Source organism: Theropithecus gelada, chromosome 14, assembly GCF_003255815.1.
Source record: "Theropithecus gelada isolate Dixy chromosome 14, Tgel_1.0, whole genome shotgun sequence".
NCBI lineage: Eukaryota > Metazoa > Chordata > Mammalia > Primates > Cercopithecidae > Theropithecus > Theropithecus gelada.
The window spans coordinates 106,135,270-106,156,890 of NC_037682.1; the positions used below are offsets into that span (position 1 = coordinate 106,135,270).

General features: G+C 37.4%; 1 protein-coding gene and 1 pseudogene across 1 annotated transcript in view; both read right to left on the reverse strand.

Moving 5' to 3' along the window:
* LOC112605962 overlaps nt 1-14,495 on the reverse strand; it is a 37,170-nt pseudogene extending 22,675 nt beyond the window's left edge.
* Nucleotides 14,496-20,471: 5,976 nt separating this feature from the next.
* LOC112606632 (NXPE family member 4) overlaps nt 20,472-21,621 on the reverse strand; it is a 60,079-nt gene continuing 58,929 nt past the window's right edge. The window contains exon 6 of the mRNA XM_025357335.1: nt 20,472-21,245. Coding sequence (XP_025213120.1) covers nt 20,710-21,245 — 536 coding nt within the window. The 3' untranslated portion in view covers nt 20,472-20,709. The remainder of the gene's footprint in view (nt 21,246-21,621) is intronic.

The following is a 21,621-nucleotide window of genomic DNA, read 5'->3' on the forward strand; positions in this document are numbered from 1 at the left end:
ATTTGTGGTAAGTATTCTATACAGGGGTACCATTGTTCATCTTTTATATTATATTTTTACTGTACTTTTTCTATATTTCGATATGTTTAAATACACAAATATTTATCATTGTGTTACAGTTGCCTACAGTATTCAATACTATATAAATATAGTATAAAAACAGTATAAATGCTGTACAGGTTTGTAGCCTAGGAGCAATAGGCAATATCATATAGCCTAGGTGTGTGGTAGGCTATGCCATCTAGGTTTGTGTAAGTACACTCTTGTACAACAACAAAATTGCTTAATGATGCATTTCTCAGAATATATCTTTGTTATTAAGCAATGAACAACTGTATTTGGTAAAATACAAAGATATTCCACATATTTTATTATGCTATTAAGCATCTTTTAAAATAATTTATGTCAGTTATAACTTGTTTATTCTTTCACATGAACATTGAAATAATTGAGTTTACTTCTTAAGCATTTCATTGGTATCTTCATTTAAATTGCTTTATGTTTATGTTATTAAACGTACTAATAAACAGATTGTCTTTTTTGGGCCTCAGTGAAGTTTGGTAGTTTTCATTATATAAGACGTTTTGCATCTCTTGTTAGGATGTTTCTTATGTATTGCATGTTTCTGATTATTGTTTAAGATGGAACTTTTTTCCTGTTAAATTTCTTAAGTGATTACCGTTGAGATCTATGTCTATATCTATTATCTGTACTGATGTCAATATCTATATCTATGTTGCTGACTTTTGTATCTTTTTAAACTAGTTATCTTACTGACTTCTACTAGTACATTTTCATTTTATTTACTCAGGTTTTTCCATATAGAGAAGAATCACTTGAAAACAGAGAGACATTTGTCCCCATTTAACAATAATTTATTGTACATTTTAAAATAACTGAACGAGTGAAATTGGAATGTTTCTAACACAAAGAAATGATAAATACTTGAGGTGATAGATATCCCAATTATCCTGATTTGATCATTAGACATTGTATGCTTGTATCAGTGTGTCACATGTACTGTATAAATGTGTATAACGATTATGTATCCATAATAATTAATTAAAAAAATAATCAATTAAAAAATTATTGTCCTTTATTACATTGGCTATAACTTACAGAAAAATGCAAAAGAGTAATGAACACACTGCTCTTCTTCCTGAATTTAATGAGACTACACTCTATATTTTATCATTAACCATAATATTGGCTATCAATATGCAATAACTATTTTCTATTAGATTAAGGAAGTTTTCTTCTATTTTCAGGAGGCTTTTGTATTTATTTTAATATTGCTTTCAGTTTAATTATTTTTAATCTTTGCAATTATTGAAATAATTAATTTTAATCTTCAGAGGTATTGATGTGACTAATTAATTGACTGGTGTTTTTAACATGCTAGTGGATTAGCATGTTATTTATATTAATAGTGAGATTAGTTTGTGATTTCCTTTTTTGTGCTGTATTTATGTGTGGGCTTTGGTATTAGAGTATTGGTGGTTTGGGAAAATGAATTGGAAGTGTGCCATCTTTTTCTCTGCTCTGGAACAACTTAAATTGCATGTTAATTATCTTTCCTTGAAGCTTCAATAGGACTCACTTGTAAAATTGTCTGGACATGGTACTGCTTTTGGAGTTATTTCTTAGGCAAAAATTTCAACTTCTCCCGTGATTATTGACATCCAGATGAACTATTTTCTCAAGTCTTTTCTGTAAGTTTATGTGTTTTTAGAAAATCACGTGTCTTATCCTTATTTTCAGAATTTTTAGCTTAGGTTACTGTGTTTAAATTTCTTACACCATTGTAACATACTTCTATATCTATGAATAAAGCCTAATTCGTGCTTTTAATGTTTTGAATGTGTTTTCTGTTGTTTAAATATGTAAGAGGTTTGTCCATTTTATTGATATTTGCAAAGAAATTAGCTCTTGGATGTATTTATCAAATCTATTTTTATTTTCTAATAATTTCTCTTGATATCTTAGGTTTCTCATCTTGTTTTTTTGCCATTTTTCAAATTCATTTTGATTTTCTGTTTTTAAAATGAATATATTTAAGACTGTAAAATTTCTTCTGAATGTATTTGTCCTCATATCAGTTTTGATTTGTAGATTTTGCTGTATTTATAGATTTAATAGCCTGTAACTGCATTTTTAAGCTTTTGTAACAAATAAGTATAGTTTACAAGCAATAAAATACACATATCTTAAGGGTACAATTAGATTAGTTTTTTAATGAAGTAAACTGTATGCAGAGTGAAATGCACATATGTTAATTGTACAGTTTGGTGAGTTTTGACAAATACATGTGTCTGTGTAACCAACACACCACCCAAGACACAGAAACTTTCACTACCCCAAATGTTCTCTCCCATCACCTTCCAGTCAGTTCCAAATCCTCATGGACAACTGCTGCTGATTTCTGTCACTACTGATTCATTTCATTGATTATTGGGCTTTGTGTATATGAAATCTTATAGTATGTGCTCTTTTGTGTCTGGCTTCTTTCCCTCAGCAAAGTGATTTTGAGGTTAATCCATAGTGTTGCTTATATCAGCAGTTCGTTCTTTTTTTTTCTTAAATTGCTGAGCAGCATTCCATGGTATGACTATACCACAATTTGTTACCCTGTTTCTAGATGAACTTTTGGGTTGTTTCCAGTTTTTTGGCTATTATGCATAAAGTTGCTATAGGAATTCCTTTAAAAATCTTTCTGTGGACATGTTTTCATTTTTGGGGGGTGCATATTTACTGGAATTTCTGGGCCAAGGGGTATGGTTAATTTTATCAGAAACTGCCAAAATGTTTTCTAGTGTTTGTACCATATATATTACATACAGAAATGCATGAGATTTCCACTTATTCCACATCGATATTAATAATTGGTATTGTCAGTCTTTTAAGTTTTAGTAACTTTATTGGGTACAAAGTAGCATATCATGTGTTTTAAATTTGTATTTTCTTGATGGATAATGATATTGAACATCTTTTTGAGTGCTTATTGGCCATTCATATACTTTTTGTGGGGTGAAAGGTTAGTTCAGTCCTTTTGTCCATTAAAAAATTGGGTTGTCTGTTTTCTTTGTTATTTGAGTTGTAAGCGTTCTCCACATATTCTGGATATAAGCTGTTTGTCATATTTATGTATTGTAAATATTTTCTTCTAGTTTGTCTTGTATCCTTTTTACAGTGTCTTTTGAAGAATAGAAGATCTTTGCTTTTTGTGTTTTACTTAAGAAATCCTTACCTATCTAAATATTGTAAATTTATTTTCTTCTTACAGCTTTATAGTTTTGTGCTTGATCTCATCATTCTTCCCAAATTAATTTTTATGTTTGGTATGAAGTGGTATGAATTGGTATGAAGGAGAAGTCAGGGTTCATTTTTATTTTCCCCATTTGGATATCCAGTTGTTCCAACACCATTTGCAGAAAAGACTGTCCATTCCCTATGGAATTATTTTGGTGCCTTTGTTGAAAATCAGTTGAGTGTATTTTGTTGGTCTTTTTCTAGACTTTCTATTCTGTTTCTATATTTGCAGTTTGAAGTTTCTATATTTGATACTCTCTTTGAACCATGAATTATTTAGGAATATGCTGACATCTTTAACAACAACTCTAACTTACAACACAGAAAACCATTATTTTAGGGCCATGTCAGTGATGAAGCTGAATAGTTATTCACCTGAGTAGGGATGTCCATCCTTTAAAGTAGTTCTGAAACCTAGCAGTATGCATGGGAAGTTTTTTTAAAACAATACAGATTTTGGAACCCCACCCCGGACCTAATTTTCAGTGTAGAAACTGGATAGTTTCTGTTTTTAGAAAGCTCTTCCAGGTGATTCTGAGACATCCAGTCAATTTGGAAGCCATTGCTCTAAGCACTACCCCTTACAGCAAAAAGCAGACTTAGGGTTACTCTCCAAGCCCTCAGTGGATTCAAAGCTTTGCATTATTTCAATGTACAGAATCAACCCTCAAGAAAGGGGAAGAGACAATTAGCCGGTTTTTCCCTTAAGCATTGAAATCACCACAAATGTCAGGTTATCTTTGAATGACCTTTTAACTTGAGAGAATATAATATTTATGGTTATTGTAGTATATTTAAGGTATTTTACAAGTTACAAAAACCATTTAATTCTGAATGACTGTTCTGCTGTTCAAATATAGGGACTTAAAGATTCAGGGAGGAATCTTTGGGACTATGAAAGTCAGTGCCTTATTTATTCCAGGGCTAATGGATCAGAAAAGCTCCAAGAAGGCCAGGAGAGCTGTCAAATGAAGTGCACTGTGGCTCAAGATCAGAGAGAAGGGCTTTGGAGGTAAGAAGGGCTTTGGAAGAGAGTTAGTATCTCAATGTATCCATGAGAACATAAAAAACAAACAAACAAACAAACAAAAAAAACCAAAAACCTGTAGCTTCTCAGTAGATACTGTATATACCAAATCACCATCTTCTGTTAGACCAGTGGTTCTCAACTAGAGGTGATTTTGTATTCTAGGGGATATCTAGTTTTTGTTTTTCACAATTAGGAGGAGTGCTAACTGGCATTTAGTGGGTAGAGACCAGAGATGCTGCTAAACATGTTACAATGCACAAGACAACTTCCCACACCGAAGAATTATTCAGCCCAAAATGTCAATAGTGCAATGGTTAGGAAACCCTGTCTTAGACAAATAATGTGAAAGAAGATTTTTCCACAAGCGAGTACTTGGCTTCTACCCTTGACAGCCCAGAGATTTCCCAAAGTAAGATATCCCATATCAAGTTCATGTTCTTTCCAGCCAAACTCTGGACTTCTTTCATTGTTCTCTATCTCAGGAAAAAGTACCAGCGTTCATTCTATTGTGAATACAAGAAATTTTAGACTCATTTTATATCTCTTGGGTGTTCTGTACTGTGCCTAGGTGTAGATTTACTTCTCTTTATGCTGCTTGGGACTCACTGGGAATCTTAATCTAAGGATTCACATGTTTCTTATAGAAAATTCTTAATTATCTTTTCAAATTCTTCTCTCCACTCCCCCCAAAAAAGGCTCTTTTTAGGCTTTCTCATTATATACTTTATGTCTCTAGCCTTCTATTTTATATTTCCATCTTCTTTGCACTATATTCTGAGTAATTTATTCAGGTCTATCTGCAGTTTCACTATTTCTCTCTTCATCTTTGTCTAATATGCTGTTTGACCCATCCACAGAATTTATAAGATTAGGGACTTTCTAAGATGATGGGACTTTGTAATGTTACTGTTATTTGCTATTTTAATGACTATATTTTTCATATCTGGAAGTATTGTGTAGTACTTTTGCCAGCCTGTGTGATGTTTTTCCTAGTTTCTTCTTTCACATAGATTTGATTCTATTTTGTAATTTTAAATGCTTATAGTCTTCAATGATGACTCGCATATGAATTTCTTGGAGATCGAATTCCATGAAATCCTTCTATTTTTGCTTATGGTAGATGGTTTTCTTGTGTAATTCTATATTGTGATCTTGTGATTGGTAGGACGTTACATGAAAAACCTATGTGGTTTGGCTTCTGTGTGTGAATTCCGAAAGAGTTTGATTTGTTTCCTTAAGTTTTCCTGGGAGAATTATTATCCCCAGCTTGCTTACTTATTTATTTACTTATTTAGCCACGTGGCTAGGGGTGGAAAAACAGTGAATACTGAGTCACAGTAGACAAAGGTGTCTTCAAGGCTCCCAGATAAAGTGGTTGTGGCACCTATGATTGGGCCTGAAAGATCACACAGTAGGATTTTGGCTAGGAGCTGGACTCCTCAGAGATTAGATACTTTTTTTTTTTTCATAAGAAATTGAGCAGGCCAAGACAAAAGCTTCAGATGCTGGTATTTGTGGGTGTAAGTCCTGATGAATAGACCTGTTTGCCACCTCATCACTGCACAGTGAGACTGTCGTATTAATCAGTCCCATCCATATACATAGAGCATCCAGGTGGCTTTTTAAGTGGATATCATAATGGTATGAGGAGATGGCTAAGGATTTCAGGTATTTGATGAACATTTCCTGTGTGAAAGAGAAACCAGATAGTCACACAGATAAAAGGAACCTAGAAGAGACAGAGACAATTTCAAGAATAAAATAAAACTTCAAATAAAATGTGTATTAGTAATAAAATGAATATATTCATAGAAATCAGGGAAAATGTTGTATCCAGGAAACAACTGAATTCTGTGAAAAAGAATATTCAAAGAACAAGTAGGATCTTTTTAAAATGAAAAAAATTGATGACTTAAAAAAAACCATCAATAGAAGTGCCAAAAGATATGTCAAGATAATTTTGCAGAAAATATAGCAAAAAATAAAGAGGTATAAAGTTTAAAAATTAAGAAGCTTAGAAGATAAATCCAAGAGATACAATATTGAAGTATTGGGAATTACAGAAGAAGAGAATAGAGAAATTGGCAGGGAGGCCATTATCAAAGAAATAATAATACAATATTTCTGAAATTAAGAACACTGGTCTCTAGTTTGAAAAGATCCATAGTGTATCCAACACAATAAATGAAAATGTCCGTACTGTCAGACCTGATCTCTGCAGGGTAGTCTTGTACATCAGACAGGGCTTGTCCAACCTGAGCACTCTTTGGTCTGCTGGCCTCTCCCAGGGCCCCAGCCTGGCCTTACCTGCTTACAGGGCAGTCTCGGGGGGCTCTGGAGGCCCACACCATAGCTTCTGTGCCTGTAGACTGTGCCTGACCAGTGGAAACTCCAGAGAGGTGGCGTCTATGGCCACACATCAGCCTGCAAATTTCCTCCCCATACTGCAGCTTCCCCTGAGGCCATGGCAACTCCCCACATCACTTGGTTGATGTGTGTCTGCAGGGGTGGGTTTTGCTTCATTTGCCCTGCCAGTAGGAGTGTAGTATGCATCCCTACTAACGCCCAGTGATGGCTGTTGCAGACAAATCCTTGGCCGGCACAGAGCCAGGAAGCCCCACCTAGCCAGTGCCCCACATTTGCACTGATTCTGTACAGAAAACAGGGAATCATCCCACACCCTGAGTGATCACTCCTGCTTATGGGGCACAGAGAAGGCACCCAGACCTGTGCCACCCCAAGCTGATACCACCTCTAGTGCAATAGCACACACAGTCTGCAGCCCAGAGAACAAAGTCAGGCCCAGTACAAGTCCCCCACAGTTAAAGCATGCATTCCAGGAGTTGGGAGCTGAGTGTTGGCCCCCTAACATCTCCCAGAAGTGAAGCCAGCTGGCTTAATCTGCCTTATACCACAATCAGACCCTCAAAGTCATCAAATAGGACAAAGGAAAAAAAATCCAAAGGTCAGCAACCTCAAAGATTGAAGGTAGATAATCCCACAAAGATGAGAAAGAATTAGTGCAAAGAATGCTGAAAACTCAACAAGCCTGAGTGCCTTCTTTCCTCCAAAGGATCGCATCGTCTCTCCAGCGAGAGTTTGAAGCCCAGCTGAAGCTGAGATGGCTGAAATGTCAGAAGTAGAATTCAGAATATGGACAGGTATGAAGTTCAGTGAACTACAGGAGTACGTTGTAACCCAATACAAAGAAGCTAGAAATTATAATAAAGCATGCAGGAACTGACACACAAAATAGCCAGTATAGAGAAGAATGTAGCTGACCTGATAGAACTGAAAAACACACTATAAGAATTTCATAAATGCAAGTATTAATAGCAGAATAGACCAAGCAGAGAAAAGACTCTCAGAGCTTGAAGACTGGCTTTCTGAAATAAGACAGGCAGACAAGAATAGAGACAAAAAAATAAAAAGGAATGAACAAAACCTCTGAGAAATATGGGATTATGTAAAGAGACTGAATCTACAACTGATTGGTGTACCTGAAAGAAATGGGGAGAATGGAATCAACTTGGAAAACATATTTCAGGATATCAGCCATGAGAACTTCCCCAACCTAGCTAGAGAGACCAACATTCAAATTCAGGAAATGCAGAGAATCCCAGTAAATTACTTCATAAAAAGATTATCCCCAAGACACATGATCATCAGATTCTCCAAGGTCAAAATGAAAGAAAAAATGTTAAAGGCAGCCAGAGAGAAAGGCCAGGTCACATACAAAGGGAAGCCCATCAGACTAACAGCAGACCTCTCAGCTGAAACCCTACAACTGAGAAGAGACTGAGGGTCAATATTCAATATTTCTTAAAGAAAAGAAATTCCAACCTAGAATTTCATAGCTAGCCAAACTAAGCTTCATAAGTGAAGGAGAAATGAGATCCTTTTCAGATAAGCAAATGCTGTGGGAATTTCTTACCACCAGACCTCCCTTACAAGAACTCCTGAAGGAAGCAATATGGAAAGGAAAGACTGTTACCAGCCACTACAAAAACACACTGAAGTACACAAAGCAGTGACACTATAAAGCAACCACATAAGTCTGCAAAATAACCAGCCAACATCATGATGACAGAATCCATCCCCACATATCAATAATAACCTTGAATGTAAATGGGCTAAATGCCCCAATTAAAAGACAGAGTGGCAAGTTGGATAAAGAACAAAGATATATTAGTATGCTGTCTTCAAGAGATCCATCTCACATGCAATGACACACGTAGGCTCAAAATAAAGGAATGGAGAAAAATCTACCAAGCAAATGGAAAACAGAAAAAAAGCAGGGATTGCAATCCCAGTTTCTAACAAAACAGACTTTAAGCCAGGAAAGATAAAACAAACAAATAAAAAAGACAAAGACGGTAAAGAATTCAAATGGTAAAGAGTTCAATTCAACAAAAAGATCTAGCTAACTTAAATACAATACACACAACACAGGAGCACCCAGATTCATAAAGCAAGTTCTTAGAGACCTTCAAAGAGACTTAGACTCTCACACAATAACTGTGGGAGACTTTAATGCCCCACTGACAATATTAGACAGATCACTGAGACAGAAAATTAACAAAGGTATTCAGGAACTGAACTCAGCACCAGATCAAATAGACCTAATAGATATTTATGAAACTCTCCACCCAGAAACAACAAAATATATATTATTTTCATTGCCACATGGCACATACTTTTAAATTGATCACATAATTGGAAGTAAAACACTCCTCAGCAAATGCAAAAGAACTGAAATCATGAAAGACAGGCTCTTGGACCACATCACAATCAAATTAGAAATCAAGACTAAGAAATTCACCCAAAACCATACAATTACATGGAAATTGAATAACGTGCTCCTTAATGACTTTTGGGTAAATAATAAAATTAAGGCAGAATTCAAGAAGTTCTTTGAAACTAATGAGGCCAAAGATACCATATGCCAGAATCTCTGGGACACAGCTAAGGTGTGTCAAGAGGGAAATTAATAGCACTAAACACCCATATCAAAAAGTTAGATAGGTCTCAAATTAACAACCTAACATCACAACTAAAAGCATTAGAGAATCAAGAGCAAACAAATCCCAAAGCTAGCAGAAGCCAAGAAATAACCAAATCAGAGCTGAAGTGAAGGAGATTGAGTCACACACACAAAAAATCCCTTCAAAAGAGCAACAAGGGGTGTGCCCATGATGGCCGAATAGGAACAGCTCTAGCCTCCAGCTCCCAGCTTGAGCAACACAAAAGACAGGTGATTTCTGCACTTTTAACTGAGGTACTGGGTTCATCTCACTGGGGCATGTTGGACAGTTGGTGCTGGTTCGCGGGTGCAGCCTGACCAGTGAGAGCTGAAGCAGGGCGAGGCATCGCCTCACCTGGGAAGTGCAAGGGGGAAAGGGAATTCCTTTTCCTAGCCAAAGGAAATTGAGACACACAACACCTGGAAAATTGGGTAACTCCTACCCTAATACTGTGCTTTACCAAGGGTCTTAGCAAAGGGCACACCAGGAGATTATATCCCACAGCTGGCCCAGAGGGTCCCACGCCCACGGAGCCTCCCTCATTGCTAGCACAGCAGTCTGAGATCTAACTGCAAGGTAGCAGCGAGGCTGGGGAAGGGGCACCCCTCATTGCTGACGCTTAAGTAGGTAAACAAAGCCACTGGGAAGCTGGAATTGGGTGGAGCCCACCACAGCACAAGGAGGCCTGCCTGCCTCTGTAGACCCCACCTCTGGGGACAGGGCATAGCTAAACAAAAAGCAGCAGAAACCTTGGCAGAGGTAAATGTCCCTGTCTGACAGCTTTGAAGAAAGCAGTGGATCTCCCAGCACGGAGGTTGAGATCTGAGAAAGGACAGACTGCCTGCTCAAGTGGGTCCCTGACCTCTGAGTAGCAGTAGAAGGCTTCTTGGGTATGCAGGTACTGGCACAATCCAGCGTTTGAATTTGAAACCAGAGTGCGATCAGTATTGACCTGAGAGGTGCCCCTGGAAAACTGGCCTGTGAAGATGATCCTGTCACAGTCTTGGTGTTTCGTCCCCCAGAAAGCCAATGCTGCTTCACTGGGGTGGGTGAGCAGCAGAGACAGGGGTATCTGGCCCCCGCAGAACAAAGTGAAGCTGACCAGTTAGGTGCCATTGTTGAAGTTGATCACCTTTCCTGAAGCACCTGCCATCAGCACTGGGGAGGACATCCTGGCCCTCAGGAAATCCCTGCCGTATTGCTTCCTATGTCCCACCAAGTGGTCTGTCACCTCCAGCAGGATGTCCAGCTGGTCCCCCCTGTGGTGTGTGTCTCGAGGGTTGAGGATGGTGGCTGTGCTGTGTGCAGCACTGGTGGTGGTGTTCATGTGGGTGAAAGGTCTGGGTGGGCTCAGCTGGTCTAGTTTCTCCATGATTTCCTTTATTCTCAGCTTAGCCTCTGCTGCTGAAACTTCTGGACACAGTGGTGCTTCATGGTAGGAGAGAATATTAGGAAGGTATCCCTGTGATGAAGAAAGATACGCATCTCTTGTCCTCACCAAAACTGAAATGGCAAAGAATGTGACTTATCATGTGTATGCAGCTGAATCTGTCCTTATTTCATTAACCTTAATAATTCATTTATATCTTTATTCATATATAACTACTGAAGTGTTCAATCTAGAAATTGGCCATAATTAAAATGCTGAAAGTTTTGAGTAAATCACATGAGTCAGTTGTTCCATTTGTACTTTAACCTTTATTCCATAGGATGTTAAAAATCCATTTAAAAAACCCATTGAACCTAAAAATATATGGCTAAGAAAAAATTATTTGATTAAAAAATGATTACAATAGCAAATTGAAGGAAGTAATTATTAAGAAATATTGAGGTATTTCTGAGTCTTAATAGAATGAAAGGAAAAGTCATAATGAAAAAATTAACATTTTCAACAGTAAAATGCAAAGACATTTTGTAAAAATTTGTTAAATTTTGAATGGGTATCCTGTAAACATGGTACAAAATTCAAAAGACACAAAAAGGAATGAAGTGTGGAAATAAATTTCTATTTCATTCCTGTCTCCTGCCACATAGTTTTCCTCCCCAAATTCATCACTCTTATCTTCCTTATAAATACCTTTCTAGAGCCTATGTGTACATATGTATGTGTACATGCATATATCACTTATATTTTCTTTTTTACATAAAATGCATTGTTCTGTACCTTGCTTTTTTGTGTAATGATGTATTTTTAATGTCTTTTCTTTTCAGGACATATTGAACTCCCTCAGTCATCCATTAAGATGGATACACAGCATTTCACTGTATGGATTTTTTAAGCAGTCTCTCATTGCTGGACATATAGATTTTCTCAATCTTTTGCTATTACAGTATTGAAAGTATAATCTTGTATTTGCACCCTGGAAATGGAATAACCACATTGAAGTTTAAAAGCATGCCCTGTTCTGAAAAATAGGAAGGTTTGCGTTTTTGTTCTAGTGATTTTCTTTCTTTCTTTCTTTTCTGAGACAGGGTCACTCTAATGCCCAGGCTGGAGTGCAGTGGCGCAGTCATGGCTCACAGCAGCCTCCATCTCCTGGGCTCAAGTGATCCTCCTGCCTTAGCTTCCCAGGTAGCTGGGACCATCAGCATGCACCATCACACCCAACTAATTTTTTGATATTTTGTAGGAATGAGGTCTCACTATGTTGCCCAGGCTGGCCTCAAACTCCTGGGCTGAAGTGATCCTTCCACCTCAGCCTCCCAAAGTGTTGGGATTACAGGCCTGAGCCACCATGCCCAGTCGTGATTTTCTTTACATAACATAAAAATTTATACGTATAATATATTTACGTAAAATACTTCATCTTTTCTTTATTCGGCAGTGTTTATTGACTCCCTAGCATAGACGGTGACTAAAATATTTATTTATACTTCCCTGCTCCAATTTTTTCTCTCTATGACTATATTGTTGCTTATTTATCTTTGTGTTTACATCTATTTTCTTAAAAACAAGTTTTAATAAACTATGTCTATATTTATATATAGCCTGTTAATATATTAAGTAGTATCTTTTAACACGAGGCTAAAAATGATAAGGAAGTATCTTCACCTGTCCTTCACCAACGTTTTTTATTTACAACATTTCTATATTGTCATAGTATATAATATGTACATTGTTTTCTCTTTAGAATCTCCATAGTTTTGTTTTATTTTGTTCTTTGGTTAGTACTATAATTAAGTGGATTCAGTACTTGTCATTCTGTTTATAAGAGTCTTTATCATTTATCTCTTGTTTAGCTGAAGCTAGTCTTTTGTATTTTCTTTAAAGAAGAGCTTATGAGAACTATATCCCCTGAGTTTGTTGTAATAGTTGGATTTTTTAAAAAGTTGAATCTATAAATAACCTGGGACCTATTTGATATGTGGTATGGGGTGAGAATACAAATTAATTTGTAACCTCCAGTAATGTACAGGATCTAGACAAACAATTTTTGCTTATTACTTCTTTAACCTTCAGAAAGATGAAACTGTCCAAGAGACAAATTAAGAATTAATATATGCTTTCCTCTGCATATATTAATTGAAACTGAGAGGAAACTGAGACTTCAAACAGAAAAACATGTGTTCAGTGAATTTGAGGGTGTAGCAGAGAAAATAGTTCATATAATTAACTGTAGGGCCCTGGTTGGGAAGAAAAGGAAATTGGGACCAGAAGAGATCTGATAAGATGAAAGAAAAGGAAAGAAACAAGGAAACAGTGCCTGGCATTCGATCTATTTTTGTTTACTGAATCTGTGACTGAATTCAGAGTTTCTGGGAGGTGCAATGAGAATAAGCTTATAGGAAATAAAGAAGAGTAAGAGGCTGTGGTTAGAAAGTAAGTGTGAAAGGCATTCTTTCTGAAGTAGAGCAATTCAGGTGATAACACGGTTCAAGGTGTGGCCCTCGAAGTGGGTTGTCAAAACACATTAGATTTGCAGGTACTGGTATTTCAAAAGAAAAATCACCATAAAGCTTCAATTTTGAATTGACTTAGAGGGGGCCTAATGGAAGAGTTCTGGGAAAAGATGAAGATTTAGCCAGATACCTGATCATTCAGTGAATTTGAATTTGGGGCAAACAATCGATGCTATGAGGTTAGTCCTATCTTTTTTTTTTTTTTTTTGAGAGGGAGTCTTGCTCTGTTAGGCTGGAGTGCAGTGGCATGATCTCGGCTCACTGCAAGCTCCGTCTCCCGGGTTCACGCCATTCTCCTGCCTCAGCCTCCAGAGTAGCTGGGCCTACGGGCACCTGCCACCACGCCCAGCTAATTTTTTGTATTTTTAATAGAGACGGGGTTTTACCGTGGTCTCGATCTCCTGACCTCATGATCTGCCCGCTCGGCCTCCCAAAGTGCTGGGATTACAGGCGTGAGCCACGGCGCCTGGCCGGTTAATCCTATCTTATGTTCCTTCTACAGATTAGGCAATTAAGCAAGAAGATGTTAAGTAGTTTGCCTATAGCCACACAATTAATAACTACCGGAGTCAAAATTCAAATCCAGGCTGTCTGTTGCTAAGCCTGTGATCTAACGTTTCTGCAGTCCTGCCTCCCAGTTGTGTTTGGTGTGGGGTGCGCTGTTGCCGTTAATTTTATTTGAATGCAATCCTAGGGTTGGTGGAGAGACTGAGGAGCACATAAAAGGTCCTGGACTCTGTCTTATACTAGGTGTAGTAGGGACATTCAGGCAAGGGTAGGACACTCAAGAGCCTGCTCAAGAGCAATTCAAAATTTAGTAGGAGTCACAAGTTAAGAGAAAACAGGTTTAACTCTATCCATCTTCCTTACCATGGTCTCTCAGGTTAGAAAATCATAGATAAAGTGATGGATTATCAAATGTTTCCCAATTAAAAAACCTACCTGTCCATAATTCATCACCAGACAATTTAATGGTATGTTTTTGGTCTGACCTGGGGTAGATTGAATTCTGAGATAGATTTTATTCTGTAAGTGGAGAAAGTAAGCCTTATTATTGTTATTATTATTTAAAAACTTTTTTGGAATTCTGACAGTTGTAAAAATGATCTATATAATGAGCCTTAACAGAAGTGCCACATTATTTTACAAATCATCTTACCTGAAAATAAGAGCACACACACGGAGAGGACGTGGACACAAAGCCACATGAAAAGATGGTCCCTTTTGTACATGCTGTTCCTTCTGGAATGCTTTCCCACATTTCCCTCTGGGTTATTTTCTCTGTCCCTTCTCTTCCACCTCCCTGAGCCCTACTTCTTCTTCTAATCTTGGCTTAGATATCACTTCCTCTGGGACAGTTTCCTCAAGCCCCCATCTCTGAGGTGGGTGACCCATGTGTTCACCCTGGTACCCTTCCATAGCAGGCATCATGCAGTATTCCAACAGCCTGTTACTTACTGGTATTCTCTCTCTACCATCGTTAATGAGGATGGGGACCACACCTGTCCCGTTCAGCGCTGTGTCCCCATCTGAAGGCCTACCATGTAATAGTTGATGAGTAAATAACATGTTTATTGAATAAATGATTCTCAGACCAGAACCTTGTTCTTCCTTACAGCTGCTTCAATGTCTTCTCCGTTGGGATCTTTCAGGTTCTCAGTATGTATCATTAGCATAATCAAAAAGGAGGGAACTCCAAGACAAGGCAATTAGTGGCTGTATGTAAATTTTTTTGGAAGACCCAGGTTTCCTGCTTCTTAGATTATTGTCTCTTCCCCACACAATAATGTCAACTCCGTATCCCTCCTCCCTTACCCAGAAATCAGGAGGTGGAAAGAAGTTTCCATGATTATCCTCACTATAAACACAGCATTTCGGTCCTTTGTTCATAGATGATCATGGTGCTGCTCTGTTTTATTTTGATTCTTCCTTCCCTCAATTCACAGAAGATTTATTTTTGATTAATTTCTGAAATGTGCTGTGTCCCTTTTTAATGTACATTACCATTTATCTTCTGTTTTATGTCATGTTCTAGATACACAGAGATATAGCATCACGTATTTGACAAATATTTATTGCTTGCTACTGTGTGCTGGGCCCAGTGCTAAGGACTAAAGATGCATAAAATGGTTCCAAGCATGGAGCTAGGATCACAGCTGTGCATCTCCATGGAGGATGCTTCCTCCACTCTGGTGAGTTGGAGGAGAATAGAGAAACCAGAGGCTGGGAGTCAAGAAGTAAGGGGAGACGGAAGAGTGGTGGGAAGCTGACATCAAAGTGGCACACAGACCACTTAGGGGCCTTCATAAACCATGCCCTGATGGAGGCCCCAGCTGCACCCCTGATGGCTCTGCTCCCACAGCTTTGCATCTGCTAGTCCTCCTCTTTGTTGTAGCCACACAAGTACCAGGGGGAGGCACATGCCATGGATTAAAGTGACCCTTAGGAATGCTGGGAGCAGGTTCACAAGGTAGATAGGTGCCTGGATGTCTTGGCCTCCTGTGAGGTTGGAGCAGGCTCTGTAGTGTGCGATGACGGAACCCAAGTGTTCCCACACGCTGGGTATAAATTTCGAGTTGAATGTGGCCCTCTGCTATTTGGTGCTTATCTTCACACCAGCACTCCTTTTTCCATACCAAGAGCTGCAAATAACACAATTCAGGCTTTGAGACCAGGAGCAGTGGCGAGAAACACTGTGCTCAGCAATATCTGCCTTGCCTCTCCGAGATCTGCTGAGAGGTACAGAAAACGTTAGGATTAGCTCAGCACATTCAGCCCCACAGCCACTGCACTGTGCTCTCGCTGTTACACCTTTAGGCTGTAAAACATGCCCAGATAGCCAAAGGGCCACATGGTATATTTCAATGAAGGAAAACCCTATCTTTAAAGAAGACGCTGCTAGCTACCAGCCTCAGGTGAAGACTGGAAAAATAAACCTTGACAAAAAGGGAATGTTTTTTACTCTATGTAAGGGCACCTTGTTTTAGTGAATGGGTTCTTGTCCGCATGTCTGAAGATCTTTTGGATATATTTGGAAATTGAAATCTTTATTGTTGGAAATTGAATAGATGGAAGGAGAAATTGAGATTTGGGGAGACCATCACTTTGCTCTGAGGTGTCCTTTCCTCTGTGGTGACACCTCAGAGTGTCAAAAATCTTGACTGATCCAGTGAAGGGCTGTGAATTAACAGAAATGTTTTTGGGGAATAAAAAGGAAGCTTTTAACTCTATGTTTGCAAATTTACTTACCTCAGCCCAGGAAGGTTAAATGTAAGTTAATTTGCACTTATATTGGATACAAGGTGAGAGAACTGGAAATTCATGTCTTGAGTTTACTGTGAAATTTTGAACATTTGCATATTCATGCTATAAAGAAGTATTTCTCTAGTTAATTTCATGCAAAGTGACAGCTTTTACAACCTGTTTAGCATATCAACAAACCACTTTTATTAGTAATGACATGAGTATTAATAACAGGGACAAGATTTCCAGATTTCCTTTTCTTATAAAACCACAACCATTATTAAGAACCCCAAGAACAAAATCACAATGTCTAGGCATAATGTGACCAAGGTTGCCGACAGGGTGACAGAGTTGACCGCACCATCTTGAGAAACACAGCCACACACATTTTATGAGCCTTTTATATGACAGTTGTTAAATTTGGATAACCATTTTTCAAATTGTACATATTTTTCTAAAGATACTTTACAGAAAATGCTTTCTACCCAGTTTGATAAAAGGGTTCCTTCCATGAGCCCATTGAATTCATATTAGTAAGAAAGTACATTTCAGCATCATATGCTGTCCTCTCATTGGTTCTTATCCCATTAACACTTATTCCTGGTTATAGATTCTGGAGCTTTCTAAAGAGATGGTAAAACCTCTTTCTAAAGAAATGGTAAATGTTTTAATAAAGTTCTCTTTGGGAGAGAAAGAAGCAAAACTTAGTCTCTTTCCTCAAGATGTTTACAAGCTATTAGAGATGACAGATACTTTTAAAAATACATGTTTTTGTTTCTTTTATGGAGTAAATGACAAAACACTGTGGAAACATTATTCTTTTTGGGGGTGTCAGGGAAAGCTTCACAGAAGAAATAAAATTCAAACTGGGTTTTAAAGGGTGATTGGGAGTTTGACAGGTGGAAGGAGGGGCAGGAGGGCATTCGAGTCAGAAGGAGCAGCATGTAGAGTGGTGCAGAGGCTTGAGAGACTGATGTATTTGGACACATATTTGTCTTGTGTGTCGGACATTTAAAAAATTTTATGTATGTATCTTTTATTTTTTATTGCATACATTTAAGGTATACAGTGTAATGTTTTGATACACATATGCATAGGGAAATGATTACTATAGTCAAGAAATTAACATATTCATCACTGCACAATTACCTTTTTAACTGAGGTAGAATACCTAAAATCTAGTCTCTCAGCAAATTTTCCATATACAATATTAACTATAGTCCTCATGCTGTACATTAGCTCTCTAGATATTCATCCAATACAACTTCAAGTTTGTACCCTTTGACCTACATATCCCCGTTTTCTCTTCCTCCCAACCTCGATATCTACCATTCTACCCTGTTTCTGTGTGTAATTTTTAAGTTCCATATATAAGTAAGATCAAGCAATATTTTTCTTTCAGTATTATTTCTTTTCTTCAATGTTGTTATTTTACTTAGCGTAACGTCCTCCAGGTTCACCCATGTTGTTGCAAATATAGCAGCATCTCCTTTTGTAAGGCTGAATGATATTCCAATGTACATATCTACTGCAATTTATTTATCTGTTCATCTATTGATGGGCATTTAGATTGTTTCTGTATCTTGGCTATTGTGAATACTGCTGCAATGAGCATGAGAATGCAGATATCTCTATGAAGGGCTGATTTCATTTCCTTTGGGATACTCAGCAGAGGAATTGCTGGGTCATATGGTAGTTCTGTTTTTAGAGGAACTGCCATACTGTTTTCCATAATGGCTGTACCAGCTTACATCCCACCAAGAGTGTACAAGAGCTCCCTTTGTGTGTGAGAAAATATTAACATCTCCTCATTTTTAGCAGCCACCTATATATACTGATGACTTCCAAATTGAGCATCTTTCTTATAGACCTCGCTCCTGAATTGAGACTCATATTCTATCTACAGGACATTGCATTTTGATATTTGTATGGAAACCTCCACCTCATTTAACTAAAACCTAAATTCATTTTACCCTTTTCCCCAATACCTTCCTTCCCCTTTATTTTCTTCAGTGAATGTTGGGATTCTCCTTCAAGTTATTTGTGTACAATTTGCGGGTATCATTGAAACTTCTAATTGAGCTGCCTCGAGGGAAAAATTATTGAATAATACCATGTGTTAGAACTAGGTAAACATTTTCCATATATCATCTAATTTAATTCTTTGAATTTAACATTGAGGAAATTGAAGTTCAGAGATTAAATTCCTAAATTGGCTGAGTTGACAAATGAAGACACTGGAATTCAAAACCAGGTCTGACCTCAATCTCTATCTTATTTCCGTTATGCCACATTGGCCATAGTTCTAAATATCTTGCCTCATTTCTCTTTCTGAAAGGCAGATCTAATCATGTCCTGTCTGTATTATGGTTCTTTAACCACTCCCCACTACTTTTAAGATTAAAGCCCACATTTCTTAGCATGTCATATAAATCCTTCATCATTTGGGTGCTGCCTCCCCACTTTTTTCTCATTGTTTTGTGTCACTAAAGGTTCGTAATTCTTGCCATTTCCTGAATGAGCCTTTTTTTCAACAAGTTTGTCCCACTTCTCTCTCTCCTTCCTTCCTTGTCAACTTGACTCTCTCATTCTTCATGAATGAGTCCAGGCAATACTTCCTCTATAAAACTTGATAGCATCTCTCTATCCCAGAGTTCAGGTTTTGTTTGTGGGTGTGTTTCTATAACTTCTTGACTCTTGTGATACTGCATTACTTTGAATCTACCTGCTTGGTCTTCTCCACAAGATTGAGGATGATAGTCATTTTGCCCTGTTCCTTTGTATCAAAATTGGTTAACATAGCATGTGGCACAGGATAGATGCCAATAATTGTTTACTTAAACAAAATATGGTTTTCCAGCTTTGAAAACTGGGTGGATACTATTATCATTGATCAAGAAATGGAACACAGAAAGAGGTGAAAATTTGGTAGAGAGGAGATATTTCTTTTGGCATTAACATGCTGTATTTGAGGTCTGTCAAGTGTAAGTGGAGATGTCTCATGTAAAGTTGGCATTAGACTAGAAAGCTGAAAATAAAAATTTTGGAGTCATTGGATGAGATGATCTAGAGTAAAAAGCATTGCAAGAATACTGCTTCATAGGTGGTGTTGTATACTTTACATTGCATCAAATCATGTAGGACATAATACAGGTTGTTCTGCTGTTAATAAAGCTAAGTTTGAGCAGCAGATTCAGAAGTGACAGCCTGCTATATCCATAGTAAAGTTCCAATCAAACTTTTAAAAAAGTTCATTCACTGATGATCTCTGCTTTACTTACTTATTTAAGTAGAAGTATTTAAATGGTGATTTCCTAATTCTGTCATTCTTTCTGTATTCATTAGCTGTAATTCTTCCAAAAAGAAGAAATTTCCCTTATCTATTAGGGTTATTGATTTTCTCTTTAAGAGGAAAGAGGATAAATGTTCACATATTTGCCTTTTGTTGCCAATTTTCAAAATAAGGGTTTACCCAACTCCACTTATGACACATGAGAGATTTTGCTTTTATTCTTGCATGTCTCTTTTTGTATTATTATGAGCTCATGGATTTTATATATTACTTATTTCAATTAACTGCAGTCATTAGTCTTTTTGATGCTAAATCTAGCTATGTTCAAGGAAGAGATTCCTTTGGGTTACCTCCTCTGTTCCATGATACGGTTCCATTTGTCTTTGATTATTTGCTTTCTGGCATAACAAGATGTCCAGGCTCATGGTATATATATTTTCTGTTCCAGTCCTGGAATCAGCCTTTCCTTCAAGGATGCCTATTTTCTTTTGTTGAGGAAGGGTTCTTAGAGACCACAGTCAGGGTGCTCGGAGTGATTATTGCTAATGGGTTATCATTGCTTCTAGGCCTTTTCAATAGACAGAGCTAGGAAATATCTATATTGGAAATAGAAAGCATCATGAGTTTGTACAGATATTTTCAAATCAGCTTAATAACATGACTTTTAAAAAACTTTTAAAATATTTTAAAGAAGCATCAGAACCAGGCATGGTATAGTCATTCTACATGTCTGATTCTCTTGGTTTTGCATCCCATATCAGTTGTCATTGTCCTTACATAGCCTTCCTCCCAAAAAAGATTCTTTTAAATTTATTTTCCTTAGTTCCTAAAATGAATAAAACTGACTTTACAATACATGTGGGATTACGTGCCGAGATTGATTCCTAGTGATTTTGTATAGTATGTATCCCTTAGCAAATGTAGTTTAAGAACATGTTAATCTGATTTCCAATCACATGATCAGGTGGGTGGACAGTATTAGTGTCATATGCAATGGTCATGTCCCAGGCATCAATGATGCCCACGTTGAGGTCTTTGAAAATATCCTTCATGATAAGATATTGAATATAACCATGGAAGTCTCCAAGCCTCTCTGTGTCTATGTGCATCTCCCTGATGTTTTCTGTCTTAATAATCACTTTAGTGGTTGGGCTTCTTAGGAACAGTCTTTCAATAGCCTTTCGGACACCAATGGCCCTGCGAATAAAAACGTCAATGGGAAACGGCCTGAAGTGCTGGCCAAAGGTGATGACGATGGCTGTGTTTTTGTCACCTGATAGCCGGTCAATTTCCCGAGGGATATAATCATGATCTATTAGAGAGTAGAGCTGGAAAGTGACGAAGGGATAGTTATGTTTTTTCCATTGAATCTGAGTGTGTCTTTCTGCATCCAGAAGCAAATGTTTCTTAAAAATTCCAGTTTCATGAAGATCAAAAAACTTTAGTGCTGATAAAAAAATAAATAGATGTTTTAATTAGAAGATAATGGTTAATATTCATGAAAAAGAATGTCCTATCAATCATTTAAAATACCCACCCTACCTAGATAATTGCTCACTGGAGTCTTTCTACTCTCTAGGGTACAGTACCCGCAGTTCATACATGAAAAATGTCAATAAAAAATGTAAAGTTCTCATTGGAATTTTAAAAGAGGACCAACATTTCTTATGAAAGAGGAAATAAAATACATTTTAAATTTAAAGGCTCAAATCCAGAAAGCTAAATGAAGTAAAAAACAAAATAGCTCAAATCAGAGAATAGAGACCTCATTAAAAGTACTTTAAAACCAGCCTGAATTTCTGAGAGAATATAAAGTAACTACC